At 36.1% G+C, this 15,312-nt stretch overlaps 1 protein-coding gene across 1 annotated transcript; it reads right to left on the reverse strand.

The window, feature by feature from the left end:
• Window positions 1-5,588: 5,588 nt before the first annotated feature.
• LOC137941717 (uncharacterized) lies at window positions 5,589-14,692 on the reverse strand. The gene is made up of 9 exons (XM_068787252.1): window positions 14,472-14,692; window positions 13,443-13,621; window positions 12,990-13,171; window positions 12,003-12,287; window positions 11,805-11,863; window positions 11,640-11,676; window positions 11,438-11,509; window positions 6,559-6,880; window positions 5,589-6,275 (listed from the first exon to the last, which is right to left on the reverse strand). Exons 1-9 carry the CDS (start codon window positions 14,566-14,568, stop codon window positions 5,931-5,933), a joined length of 1,578 nt encoding a protein of 525 aa, XP_068643353.1. The 5' UTR covers window positions 14,569-14,692; the 3' UTR covers window positions 5,589-5,930.
• Window positions 14,693-15,312: the final 620 nt, after the last annotated feature.

Here is a 15,312-nt window from a genome sequence, read left to right on the forward strand (position 1 = left end):
AACAATTTACTGGAAGCCACGTAGATCCTGAATCATGTATCGGAAAAACGGGAAGAAGATTCGGCTGTATACGCAGGGGGTGACTATGCCGGCGAATCTTCACTTACTTTATGGCGTGGAAAGGCCAGGGAGTGTGTAGGATACGCGTCCGCCTCCCTCCTATTTGAAATCGACACATGCAGAATTTACTCGCGCGAGTACAAATCACCCGCTACTCTTTATGTGCTCTCTAGGCTGAGCAGTAGATTCGTGTAAGTAGGCAAACAACATTGTCAAATATTCTAATAGTATGGCCTTGTTTCATTTTATGCCTTGAGATGCCATGATATTGGGGTTGATTTTCTTAAGAAGTTTGTGGAGAAAGAAGATGAGAGGCAGAGAGATCCCACCGGGTATACCAAAAATGGAGACATACAAAAATATTTGGTTTGTAAAGCGGTTCAACCATAAGTATAATAACGAAAAAAAAAGTTATAATAATTCAAGTGATGTAAGGTCTTTTCTCCGAAGAGTCCCCTGATTTATTCTCCATGCATGAACTTGATCGGAGCCTTTAGTGACCAAATCGGTAGATTGCAACCTCCATTAGTTGATTATTTTTTGTCCTACAATTAGCATCTACTTGGTGTTTGAAGAGGAAATCGGCGCCCTATTATAACGGTGGGTTCAAAGATGTTGGCAAAAAAACAACAAAGATAATTGCTTGTTGTTACTTTTGCTGTAGAAATCTAACAAAGTTTAGAGCTAAGTTGAAGATTGAGACATGAGACATTGAGAGGGATCACAAAATTGTGACAAAGTGCTTGCTTGGTGCAAATTCCATGACAGCTTCAAAGAAATTTGATAGAGTGATGACAATGTTATTTGTTGCAAGCTCTATGAAACGTTAGAAGACTTCGAGATCTAGAGCTCCTACAGGTTTTTCCAACTATTTTTCCTCTATAAAAGCTTTCCACCTCCCCTAGATAGTCTATTTTCTCTTATTTTCTCCCTCTCCCCTTGACTAGCTACATATGTAAATGGAAAACAAAATTGGCAAAATCTTTTTCTCATCCAATGAGAACATGACACCTCAACTTTTCTATTTGAAATAGTGTCACTTCTTCCCTTTATGTAGAGTTTTTCGACAATGCCATATGTCACCCATGTGCCTTGTTTGGGTGGAGCATTGCCACATGTCACCTCATTTGCTTATGTGATGCATAGGTGCCCTTCCTCTCTAATTTGATGTTGGCAGTAGCCACGTTACTATCTTGTTCATCTTAATAATCGATTATAGGTTATGATATTAATAATTGATTCAAATTTTGACTGAAACGCTAATAACAATTGATTGATTGTTCGACAAAACCTCTATGCCTTGACTGACTTTTCACTTTGACCATTGGTTAAAGTTCCTTCAATCATGATCGTTGATCAATATCAATGATTTGAAACGTTAATCAGGGTACTAATTTTGATGATTAAAATTTTTATGCTTATAAATTCGCCCTTCATGACTACGTTCATCATGTGGATGCACAAGGCTTTAAGCACTTTCGTTGTTTACTCTTCAATCTTGGGTTTATAAATGCATAGTGAAAATATTGTTGTAAGTTTGGATCAAAATCTTTCAACAAATTATATTTTTCAAGCAGACTTCAAATCGAGAGTCTAATCTTCCAAAAGGATTTGAAATTGAATTTTTACTACAATAGAAGACCTTTCTAATTGAGAGTCTATTAAGAAGCATTAGTGGCATATCTTATAATTATATAGAGAAGTAGCACTACTTGTAATATTGTAGAACTTTAAGTCCCTTTTTTTCTTTCACTTGTAGTAGGATTTTTAACACACACACACACACACACACACACATATATACACCCTAACCTCTTTTAGACATGAAACCCTAGAATCTAACAAGGTATTAGAGCAGGGATTCTAGGGTTTTAATAAGTTTATCAAAAGTAAAGCAAAGTTGGTAGTTTCAAGTGTTCAAGGGCTCGTACTCACCATTTCTTAAGGGTTGAAAAAATTCTAGCAGGTCTCTTGTTCAAACAAGTTTCTAACATGGTGATCTAGGTTGCCATTTCCATTAAATTGTTGGAAGTTGGCAGGTTGGTACCCATGCAATATTTTTAGAACTTGGATTGTACTACTGTAAGGCCAAACATAAGCTTGAGATGTCTTTTGTGCTTTGTCCATTAGTTGAAGGCCTTCAAAAATTTTTTGAATGATATTAGAGAGAGTCGATGGATAATGTGTCTCTTTCTACCTATTGAAGAACTTGTCGACTTGTTATAATAGCAAAAGATGTAATTTTTGAAGTTGAGCAAAGTTGAGGATGATTTTTTGAATGAAAATAATATTCAAGATTCTCCATCAATTACTCGATTTTGGATATAAGTTATGCAATTTGAGTGTCTCTTGCCTTGATTTGCTTGTCTCTTTCCTTCATCGCTTATTGTAGCTCTATCGTCATGATAAATACACTAACTCTTAGAGATTGGTTGTGATGAACTTTTCTTTTCGTGATGATTGGAGATTCCTCGTGTTTTTTAGAAGAATTATTGCAATGCTCTTTATATTGCTTTAACATCACTAACGCCCTAAAACTTGAAGAATGAGGGACACTTTCTAATGGAGTATTGGGGTGAAGTTTTTTGTCTACATTTGCTACAGATGTTGCTATGCAAAGATCAACATGGTATATGATCTTCTTGCATAATCAAACGCCTTGAACCCTTTATTTCCTTCCACTTGAGGGAAAAATTTCAGCCATTCCAAATTCTTTTGTTATTATTCAAATGATTGGACCTAAATGAATAGTTATTGTAGTGTTTGGAAGAACTTCGTTCTTTTGCTTTGTCGGCTCCATGATTGATTGTGTGTCTAACTGCCTTTTTGGGTTTGAATGGATGACAATTAGATCTACCTTCTTTGGACTTAACAAATTCAGATTTGAGCTTGTGAGAGATCATTGTTTTTTTTTTTTTTTGCACATTGAGATGCCATGATATGGAGCTGATTTTTTTCTGAAATTTGTGGAGAAAAAGATGTGAAGCAAAGAAGACCCATTGGATATTCAGAAAATGTTAACATACAAAATAATCTAATTTATGAAGCATGATGATAGTAAGTACAACAATGAAAGAAAGTTACGCGAATGCATGTGATATAAGGTTTTTATCTCTGAAGAGTCCTCTGATTCAATCTCTACACATGAACTCGAGTAGTCTTGAATGACCTAATAGGTGAATTGATGCCTCCCTTAGTTGACTAGTTTTTTTTTATAGCTATTATTCACTTGGTGTTTGATGAGGAAAGTTGGCCATCTACTGCAACGATAAGTTTAAATATGGTGGCAATAACAACAAAGGTAATTGCTTATTACTATAGAAACCCAACAAGGGTCCAGGCTAAATTGAAGTTTGAGGCATTATGAGGGATGAGAGAATTGTGGCGAAGTGTCTAGTTGGTGCAACCTCCATGACGGTTTCAAGGGAATTTGGTAACATAATGATATGATTTTTACTTGTTGGAAGCTCTATGAAGATTTTAGCAAAGTTCTAGATTTGGAGTTCCTGCAAGTTTCTCCAATGATTTTTAATTTCTAAACGCTCTCCTCCTCCCCCCAAAAGTTATCCCCTTAACCTCATAGGGTTCCCTATTTACAATGTGGTAGAGGTGGTTTAACCACCCTTCCTTTTTTTATCTCCCTTATGTTCTCCCTCTTCCCTTGACTAACTACACATGCAAGAAGAGATGAACATGCAAAAACCTTTTTCTTCTTCCGATGGAAACATGACACCTCATCTTATCCCTTTGAAATAGTACTATTTTTTTCCTTTAGGTGGAGTTTTTCTACTATGTCAAGTGTCACTTATATACCACCTCATTTACTTGGGTGAAATTCTCTTGCAACTCCATATATCACCCATTTGCATTAGCTTTTAGGTGACTTTCTTCTCAATTTTAAGTTATAATCTTAATAATTGATCTAGATTTTGACCAAAGATCTAATTTTGACAACTGACCGACTATTTCAGAAAACCGCTATGTCTTGACCACTGAGAGTTTTGACTTTGAACATAGGTTAAGTGACAATTAAGTTCCTTTAACCTTGATCGCTAATCAAAGTTAATAATCTGAATCGTTGATCAAGGTTCTAATTTTTATAATTAAATATTTATGCCTACAAATAGATAGTTGACATAAAATACATTACAACACAGTTAAATACTATATTAGGAACTTCAATAACATTGGGTTAGGGCAAACAATTGACTGCTTTCTCCTAAAGTAAACGGTTGATTTCTCTCAAAATCTTTATCTTATTACCCTTTTCTTTGATGGATGGTAATTTCTACAACAAAAATGAAGAAGGGTAATATAGGCATAATTTCATTGATATATGGTAATAAATTATTGTGGTTTATTTTATGGTATAAATTGGTAAAAAGAACCTAGTCTCTTTTACTACTACCTTCCCTTCAAGCCCTAGTTCAAATCCTCAACGTAACGATCAGTGCGAACTTCAGTTCGTAATCTCTCATGTGGCCAGCATTTGATCTCTCCATGGTAAGTAAGTATGCTTTTCACCTTATTTTTACGATTTTAGTCATCTTATGCTTCTCTAGAACGCCACATTTTCAAGTTGCGTCCGGTCTTTGAACCTCCGATTTCTGGTTTTGGTGTATGACGGAATTAGTTGCGGGGAAGCAAGAGGAATTCAGTCGAGTTTGGACTTTCCTGTATCTGCGTTAGAAAAAATTGAAACGCCATGAGCAATTGAAAGATGAAAGAAGACAGGGATCTTGACAGAAACCTAACCTACCCCTGTCGTGGCGTTGCTTGCATTTGACAAGATGGTGGCTGCATTCCCGGAATGAACATTTTGCTCTTTTAATTTTGTCCCGGAATGAACAGATGAGATGGATCTTTCTTGTTTGATTAGAAAAGGTGACGACGAAGTTACGGAAAGTTATCCTTGAAAATGAACTGGGACGAAGCTTCTGTTCCCGTCGCGTTGGTAGACAGAGATCTAACATGAGATCAAACTCAGATGTTAAATTTTTATGCAGCCTCATGTTACTAATCAAGTTAGCAATGAGTCACTTTTTACTCCTATAGTGGCCATGAGTCTCTTCTTTTTCTTCTTGCTATGGATAGTTCCACCGTACCTTCTACATCTATTCCATAGAAATCTGTATTGGTTTATCAGCTTAGAAAGGAGCACAAACAACAATCTGAGCATAAAAGAACAACCTCAAGCTTGTTGAAAGAAATCTTATTAGTTGGAAAATAATAAAAAATAAAACGTTGTGACACTTAGTGTTGATGCATAATACAGATCAATGACTCATACTATTAGCGAACTCATGTGGATACAATCAATGTAAAAAAAAGAGTTAAAAATTGTTTCAAAAGACTTGCTACTTGTGATCAAACAACTCGGTATTCCAAGAGTGAAGTTGATCAACACTTTGTAAGAGATCCAGTGATTAGTAACAAAGTAGTTACTCCATACATTACGTCTACTGAACAAATTGGTGATGTAATCTCTTTAAAAACAAGATTTCAATAAATTTTATATCAAGCTAGGATTACTAGACATACATGCTCCACCTCGACTGAGTGGAAGAATTGAAGTGGAGGACAGACTGCAATGCATTTCCACCAGACATGCAGCTTCAAACAATGGTTACAACAAGTTTTCACAGGACAAAAATAAATCTCCCTGACAGAAACACTTCCAGTATTCACACAATCTCTCAATTCCAAACAGAAAGCTTACTGAGCAATATAACACATCTAACTACTCTATTCACCTATGTACAACTGAGAACATCACTTCTCCAATGAAAGCACCATCTAACTAAACTGTTTAGCAATATAGTTCATCAAAGCCCCTCTTTCCCTGTTCATCTTTTCTGGGAAACTTGTGCTTAATTCTGAATAAACTGCTTGTTGTACTTCCGGTGCCGCCTCTCTCTAGCATATATGACCCAAAATATCAAAGAAAGCATCACTGCAACAGAGACCATCACCAAGCCAATGTAAATTCGTTTTGTATATCTTCGAAGGCTGGGGCATTTCTGTTTGCTAATGGTTGTAAACGTGTCCCGCACAAACGTGCAATCTTCCAGCTCCACAAGGAACGGAGTGTAGCGATATAAACCATAGCTCACAGTCACAGCAGATTTCATCTGATTGTATATGGAGGGAGTTACTCGTCCCACTGTCACACATATCCCTGCTGAGGAGACATTGCACACATAATTCTTCCAGACCTGTATGAGGTGAAAAAAGAGTTTAAAGAAGAAATGTAAGATTGTGCGGTCAGTGTATGTTCATGATTGCATAATTCTCATAGTCAGAAATAATAGTAGATAACAGACTGAAATCGTTTAGAGAAACGACTTCGTCTGGAGGTTTAAACTTTTTCACAGGGGATATATTTGATTACCCTTCCAAACATAAATATGTAAAAAGATCTTGAAATTTGGGAAATCAAAATAAAAGGGATTCTGAAATATAGCTTGAAAACAATTCAAAAGTGGACTCTTCACTTACTTGAGACGCATTATTGAAGCCCACTTCTCTTGTCTTGCATTCACGACTACTCAGATCGGAATTAAACGGGTTGCACAGAACAGGCATCAATGGTCCAGACTGGTTGAAATAAAGCGGGATAAATGGAGGGAAGTTTCGATTTGAGACATTACTGATGACCTGGTTGACCACATTGATTAGTTGGAAAACGGATTCCTTGCTTTGATACAAGGACGCGTTAGCAGTTATATTATCCACGCATGGGAGTATGTCATCCAAAGCAGTATGCTCAGCAGGATGCAGGACCCACTCATCCATAGCAATGCAAGCATCTGCAGTCACACTGGAACAATAAAATGACAGACAAGAGGTTAAACACTTCAACAGAAATCATAAATGAAACTTCAAAGTCTTTCAATGTAGTTAGTACAGTGGAACTTGTTATAATGACTTGAAATAGGAGTCAGGAGATGTAGTTAATCATTTCATGCTTACTACAATGACCCAACAATACTCAGTAACTCATATGCAAAACCGGTAGAGTTTGTTGCTGACACCATTAATCTATTACTTTTGCTCAAATGAGTACAACTCTTGCCATTTAACAAAAGTGTCAGCAATATAGATTCCACAGAATTTAGTCCCCGACAGCTTTGAGAAAGGATTGTTAGCACTGTCTGAAAACATAGCCTCCAAAGAATTTAGCCCCTAACAGCTTTAAACATGATTAACGTTGCTTAAAAAGAATTGTTAGCACTGTCTGAAACAGAGTTAGATAATGAAAATAACAAAACACACATCTTCACATAAAATAACAAAACACATATCTTCACATATGTTAAGATCAGCTTCTATTCTATAAAACTTCCATTAATAGTTGACTCTCACATTTTCACATGTATAATAAACTCATGCATTTCTATCCACCTTTTCTCCTTCTTTCTTCTTCTTCTTCTTCTTCTTCTTTGAATAAGCACACAATCTTTGCGTGGTTCAGTAAAAATTATCATAACGATACATTAATGAAAAGCTAGAAATTTTTTTCACTAAGCATTAACAAGAAAACCGATAAAATTGACTTACAACAGCTTGAGAAAGATTAATGATTTTCCCCAAAATTTTCTCTCCTTTCTATTTTTTTTTTTTTTTACAAATCACCTTTCTTCCTTCCTTTTTTTCTCCACCTTGGGCCCCTAGGAATGCTAACAACATTACTAACACTTTGGCTCAGGAAGGAGTCAGCTGGCATCATCTTGTTAGCACTTCACTCCCCATATGAGCCACTTTCCTTACTTTTTGTTGTGGTTACCCTTTTGAATTTATATTCTTGTACTATCTCTCCCTTGGGAGTTTTCTTAAAGGTATCCGATTTCTCTCTTATAAACAAATACCACAAGATAAAAGAAAATACTATAGTTTCACCACTTAGGTGGTGTGCCTTGACGGTTGCTTTTATTTACCTCAAACCTCAAAGATGATCGATCATTCAGCAAGTACCATTGCTCTTTCTTTTAGGTCTATTAAGCTGGTTATTATACATTAGTATACTCTATTGTAAAATCTTATACTCCTTTGTGATAGCTTGCAGTTCAATGGTACTCAGTTCATCACAATATTTTCTTTATTTATTTTTAAATTTTTATAGTTTTAAATATAGGTTGGAGTTCTAACCTAACTCGAGCTCGATTCCAATTTTAGGCTCGAGGTTGAGCTCAAGCTCAAGTTTAACCCTTTCCTTGCACCTGCTATAATTAACATGACTTAAGTCCAAACAATGCTGAACTTGCTATCCGGTATAACTACATCTTTTTTCTATTATATCATCACACTGGAGATCTTCTCTAGCTTTGATACCCCTCACAACTCCTTGTGCTTATGATATTTCACATCAATGTGGTATTCTTAATCAGAAAAATGCACTCTAACAATCAAAATAAAAACCTTGTTGAACAATCCCTAACTCACAAACTAATCCCTTAATCCACTCCACATCATTTGTCAATCCCATAGCAACCAACATATTCAACCTTAGTAAACAAGGCGAGATTGTCATGCAACATAGGCTTCTAACTAATAGGACCACCCACCATAACTAAAAAAATAAATGCCATAGACCTCATTGTATCTAATCCCTTGCATAGTTAGAATCCACATAACCAGATACAACACATCTCATGCTTTTGTCTCACAATTTTTTTGCATCACTGGTTCCTTTTTAGATAATAAAAGATTCATTTTAAAGTGTTTCGATATTCAAGACCTGGATCAACCATATCAACTTTTTTTTTAAAGGCAACCAGGTATCTACTTAACACATGAATTGCTTGAGACAATCAAGCCTAGAACAAGTCAAAAACCAACAACACCAAAGTATAGTACCTTGAGCATGTAATTTTCTTTCTATGTATGCTCCAGGGTACTCACATGAGACAACTTACCAGTTCAGCCTCCTTTATGTTCGACTTGACTGGTGTCTTTGGTGACAAATATTTTTAAGACGTTCCAAACTACTTGTTCATTATATCACTATGGATTACCCAAGATTTCCTTTGTTCCTCCAAGATCTTTCATACCAAATTCCCTCACTCAATTCTTGTTTCAACTTGATAATGTTATATATATATTTTAATACTTGTATAAAGTATAAAGACACAATGTCAATAGAATAATAGACCTATCATGTAAGAAACCAAAAATATACACATATTCCAAGTCTACCTTCAATGAGAACCATGACTCACCATGAAAGCATCAAAGCACATGCACTACTATATCAGTGACCGCTTAAAGCCATAAAGAGACTTTTTTCAGAAAAGAAAAATGCAATTTCAATTTGTAAAAGTTACCCTTTACTCTCAACTACAAAACCCTCCAGCTACACAACATAGATATCCTCCTCCAACTCGCCATAGAGAACTGCAATTTCAGTCTAAACTATTCAAATTCCAAACAGTACATAGCCATCACATCAAACAAAACCCAATAGAAGTGTGGTTCATCATTAGTGTCATAAATCCACATTTTCATTCCATGCATACCCCTTAGCTACGAGATATGCCTTCTACTTCAGGAGTTCTCTTTTCAAGGAAGCTTCCATCTTTCTATAAACCTATTCTCAATCAATACTCCATTTCTTTTAGGAAGATACTCTAAACCCTGCTCAGTTCTCTCTTTTCTTTCTTCACCATCCAAACCCCACTTGGTTGGAAATACCACCAAGCCTGCCCTCTTGAGGCTGCTTACTGATATTCCATGCTTTCTTTTCGACTCTACCATGACTATTGCCTTACTCTTACTTTTCCTACATTTCAAGTTGCATGCCTTTGAACAAATAAGCTCAAATAAACACTACGTCTCTTCTTATTCAGTTTTCTTTGAGTTGGAATTTCACAATCTATAATTGTCAACTCCCTGATAATCCCATAAAATGCAATATTTGGAGAAAGGGTCAATCTTTAGAAGGCCATAAGGAACATGCATGCATTCAAGCTTCACCAAGCATCTCCTCTGTGGGTTCTCAAACACTCTAATTCAAAACCTTCAAAAAATCCATCACCAAATATTCCATATTCACATGTTTAAACTCTATAAAAGTTATACCTACAATAATTTAATGCCAAACACACCCTACTAACCTCGAGCAAATAAGTTTCTTCACACTCTGTAATAATGCAAAACCAGATGCATAAATTTTGACTTCTATTGGACAACAAGGTTCTCATAAACAAGAAACCTGCTTACAGAAACCTTGTCAAAGTCTTCATTGTTCATATCTATGAAGACATGTTAGTGAATAGAATAAGGGTAGGGTATGACTTTCACTACGCTGAGTTGTGGCTTATCGTAAGGATAAGTATTCTCTAAGCCTTACCCTAACCTTACCACCTCAATAGGTAGGTGAGAAAAAAAGAGATTGTATAGCTTATTAGATGGAAATATAAGAGTTATTGGTTATAATTGACAGTTGGGTGACAAGCGAGTGGTTATTCAAGTCAGGTAGGGGTGATCAGTCTCCATGTTGACAGCTCTAGTTTAGTTGTCATAAAGCAGTGCAGTCACCTAAAAAAAAAATATATCTCTGACAATGTATATAATTGGTTATTTATTTAGTTGATGCGAGCCAGAATGTCTTTTAGAAACACTAGGTAAAAAGTCAACTAAACCTTATCATGCACGGATGATATATATATGCCTCAAAGAGTTTGCTCAAAATTATCAGTCAAGAAAACAAGAGCACAAAGATAAGCAGTGTCATCAATGCACACTATTCATGCCTAATGAGTCTTGACTAGTTTTGCTCAAATTTAATAGACATGGGCAATGAAAATGATTGCTTGCACCTCACCGAAATGCTGGCAACCTATCATAAGTAGTTTGTGACTATCTGATTTTCAGTCTATAAGAGAATCCAAAATCGAACAATCAATAAATGACAGAGGTACAAATAAGATTCACCCACAAAAACAAATTAGCATCAATTCATTGTCATTGATACTAACATTTTTTTTATCGATTATTGATACTAATGTTAAGGAATAGTCCCTCATGGATTAGTGAACACAAAAATCTTGAGTTTATTAGTTGGAAAAACGGTTTTTAAGTTGGTTAGTCATTTTGGGATAGGTCTTGGATCCAACTTCACACGATATCAGAGCAGGTACTCATATGTAGGCTTCCACCCAAATTATCCACATGTAGAGCCACAAAAGAGGGCCCTACACATGAGGGGAAGTGTTAAGGAATAGTCTTATATGGATTAGTGAATACAAAAATCTTGAATTTATTAGTTGGGAAAGAGGCTTCCAAAGTTGGCTAGTCATTTTTGGATGGATCTTGGATCCAACTTCACAACTAACATAAAGACTTAATTGACAAAAACGCAAAAGAATCATGGCCTTACTTGTGTAAAAGAAGAAATATTCCGCACAGAATAAATGTTCCAGCAACAAGAAGCCAACCAACTAGAACCAGTCTGCAACAAGGTAGAATTCAAAAGCAGACACTTATTATTGAAACACTTAGAAACAAGAAAAAAGCTTCAGTAAGAAAAGTGAGCAATAACCACTACTATCTTACTGTTAAAAGGAAAACTAGTATCTTACATATAAACAAGGAATTGAAGACCAAGTACAGAAAACACTGCACATATAACCACAATGAAATAAGTTAGACATCAAAAAGAAGAATTCACATACAGTTGCAAAACTTAGTGTAAACACCAAAAACAAGGACAACATTGTATTAGAGTAAAATGAATGCAAACTTACAGAAACCAAGAAATGCCAGAAGGAGCATTACAGCAGCGACAATGATTAAGTCCAATCTCCTGCAGGTGAGAGCAACATTGAACCACATCAAAGTCAACAAAGAAGTACATAATCTTTATTGCCACTTCAAACGCAAAATATCTCAATTAGAATATATTAAATCATATATAACTGAGAAAATTAAGGTTTGAATCTTACACATTATCCAACACATCCTGTATTTTATCAGAATTATCATCTGCACGACGGGCCAGAGTATCAGCAGACTCATTGACCTTAGTTTGGATTTTGCCAATTCTGGCTTGGACATCAGAAGGCATAAAAAACTGATCTACTCGCGTCTTCTTAGCTTCAGACAAAGTTCTCGAGAAATTCCTAAGATTCTCCACAGTGACATTAGCCTGGCCGACAACATAGTTTAAAGTATCTGCGGTACTTTCATGTGCTTTGGCTTGCCCATGGTACAAAACAATGCATCCAATGCTGGAAGAGAAAATGGCACAACAAGATTAATTCACTACATGTGGAATCAATTTGAAGCAGAAGTTTCAACAAAGCATGGCAAGAAAGTTTTCAGTGTAGCAGAGTAACGTGGAAATGGACTCTCTTCACATAACCATATTTACATCAATCAGGAACCATAGAGAAATACTCAGTCAACTAGATAACAGGGTTTTTGTCAGCATAAAGAAAAAAAAATGCGGCACCAAAGCACAGAAAAGCAGTCTGGCCTCAATAGAGTAACCAAAATAACCTAAAAACTGAAAGAAATGGAACAGAAACTATCAGAACGATTAACTTCATGCTGAGAAAAGTAACGGGTTTTAAGAAAACTTGTTCACAAATGGTCCTTAAAAAAATCTAAATGGCATAGAGACATGACAGATAACAAGGCAAGAGAAATGAAGGAGAACGTTTTGTTGTTCTCTAGACTAGAAAAATAACTAACTAGTTAATTAAAAGTCCCTGAGAGATAAAGGTTAAACGTAGAGAGGGTCCACTTAACTGTTTAGGTGTCCAAAAAGGTCCAGAAACACATCCCACATGGTTAACAACCACAGGGGAATGAATTAAAATGTCAAAAGAGATATATTTGAAAGAATAGTAAACCAAAAGGGGTAAAAAATTATTATAAAATTTAATTAAACCTCCACTCGAGGAAAGAAAAGACAAAAAGAAACTCACATTACAGCACAGGTAAACAGTATGAGTAAAATAAGGGAGAGTGCATAAGCTGTCCGAGAATAGGAGTAACTTCTTCGACGGCAACAGCAAAAGTAACAGCACATTGACAATAACATCAAACCAAAAATGACGAACCATATTCCACCAACAAGGAACGGAGGGGCAGCAGTGAAACCAACAGACTGCATGGAAAAAGATTAATTAGAAGAAAACTAAAAATATGATAGCATTCTTTTTGAATGTTGATTACATAGACTCCGTCTCATGCACCAGTAAGACTTCAAGCCAGGTGAGACTTGAACCAAAGACCTCACATTAGAGAAAAAATAAAAATAAAAATAAGTAGCCACTGAGACAAGGTCCAATTTACGAAATATGCTAACATATTGACACAAACAAATAGATAATATGGCAATTCGTGAAGGAAAGCAATTTGTCAGTTGAGGAACTCACAGCCCAGTAATGGTTGTCGCTGATGTTCCATCCACCTTTATAATATTTAAAATTATCCAAAGGGTCTTTCCTGCGTGTTCTTTCTGCAGCTAATATGAAAGAGGAGTTCCCTACACTGCTAGCAGGAGGCGATGCTTCAGCAACAGACCTCCTCACTAAAACCAAGTGATCTATTACATCTGCAAAATCCCCAAATAAAAGAAAAATAAAAAAACTGTGTTAGCTTTTTTATAAAGAATCATTAAATTCTTTCTTCAATTTTCTAAAGTTCATTTATAAATTTTAAAGATTCAACCAATATATGATGTAGATAAAAGTCTGCACTCAGCAAGATAAAAACTTTTCATGACGAACTAGAGGGCAACTAATTTACAATGGGCGCAGCTCCTATATAACTATTATGATGAAGAACTCGGCCATTCAGAAGCTTTTTCAGATAAAATCTCAAACACAAAGAATACAGATACACACATTCTATAAAAAAAAAAATACAGATAACAGAAAATGGATAAAAAGAACAAAACAAAAAAAAAAAAAAAAATCCAAACGAAACCATTTGTCAGAAGACAAAAAAAAAAAAAAAAAAAAAAAAAAACCCAAACCAACTTTTCGTTACAATTCGAAAAGTCAGGGCAAAAGTTCTACGCAGACATCTGAAAACCACGCTATTTCTTTAACTGGAAATAGAGACGGAAAAGCACGTATACATATAGAGTCGAACAAGAAAAATGATTCAGCTTGAAAAGCCCAAACCTGCCTTTTCATGTCTGTTAACTGAATATATTATAGCCAGGGGAACAGCTTTTGTGGGCATTAGCACCGAATAAAAACCAGTTATAGAATATCGGAGAAGAAAAACAAGTTTCATTAACCGACTAATACCTAAACCAAAATGAACGACCGGAACGACTATCACCATCTCACATTCTGACGCAGATAGCCTCTCAAACCACAACACCAGCCAGAAAAATCAAAGAAAAGTACGTAATAACAGTGAATGAAAAGAATGCGAGGCCATGAGAGTGGAACCTTGTGTGGGTGTGCTTTGAAAGCGCTCCAATCGAGAAAGACCACAAGCACAGATACAAAACGTAGAGAAAACAAGAAGGCAAGCTCTGAGATACATGGTTTCCTTCGTTTTCCTCTCCGCGACCTCTACAAAAGGAACCTTCAAGCTTCAGCCGCAGAGAAAACAGCAATGCAGAAAATAACGTTTGGGACCTTGGTTAATAAAGAAGGTTTCTTCGATTTTCCTTTATGGTTCTGATGAGATATTTCCTTTTCTCTGAGGCGCTTGTCTACTCTATTTCAGGGTGAAGTTAGACGGAGCCGCTGCATCTTTCCGCGGGAGGAGGGGGTTGAGACTACGGGAACGGCCTTCAATTCTATTCAAAACAGTAACGGTAACCACTGCTTTTCCTTATATGACGGAAATGCCACTATTAGTTATTGCGAGCGAGAGAATTCGTTCATTTTCGGAATAAAATCGGTGACCGTTATTTTAATAAACGCTTGTGTTTGCCTAAAATTCGAAATATATTAACATCCTATTTTTTGAATGTTAAGAAGGGCAAAAGGGTCAAAAGAGAGAAATTTGATTTTTTTAATTAAAAAGGAAGGCAGGTACGGTTTGAGGTGTGAAAGCGAGCCAGCAGCTGGACCGGCGCTCCTTTATCCCTATACAAAAATCGGAACAGAGAACAGCTGGGTCCCCGTGGGCCCGCTTTTAACACTTGTAACGATGTGCTGCGCGCGTGTCACATGCTTGTGAAAGGGACCTCGGGGGCGTCGTCGTGCGATTTGTTGTCTCTACTCTCTCTACGCTTTTAGTTTCTTTGCGTCAAGTCTTCGTTCTTGGATTATGTTCGTC

This window comes from Aristolochia californica, unplaced genomic scaffold (genome assembly GCF_029961685.1).
Source record: "Aristolochia californica isolate CCGP_79_NKW_82.1479 unplaced genomic scaffold, dmAriCali1.0.hap1 SCAF_9, whole genome shotgun sequence".
Lineage (NCBI taxonomy): Eukaryota > Viridiplantae > Streptophyta > Magnoliopsida > Piperales > Aristolochiaceae > Aristolochia > Aristolochia californica.

Excerpts from the sequence above, each read along its gene's own strand:
- LOC137941717 (XM_068787252.1), bottom strand. The coding sequence starts at position 14,568 with ATGTATCTCAGAGCTTGCCTTCTTGTTTTCTCTACGTTTTGTATCTGT. Across the intron at positions 13,172-13,442 it reads GCGACAACCATTACTGGGCT|TCTGTTGGTTTCACTGCTGC; the intron begins GTGAGTTCCTCA and ends TTTTCCATGCAG. Across the intron at positions 6,881-11,437 it reads ATATTTCTTCTTTTACACAA|TGTGACTGCAGATGCTTGCA; the intron begins GTAAGGCCATGA and ends TTATTGTTCCAG.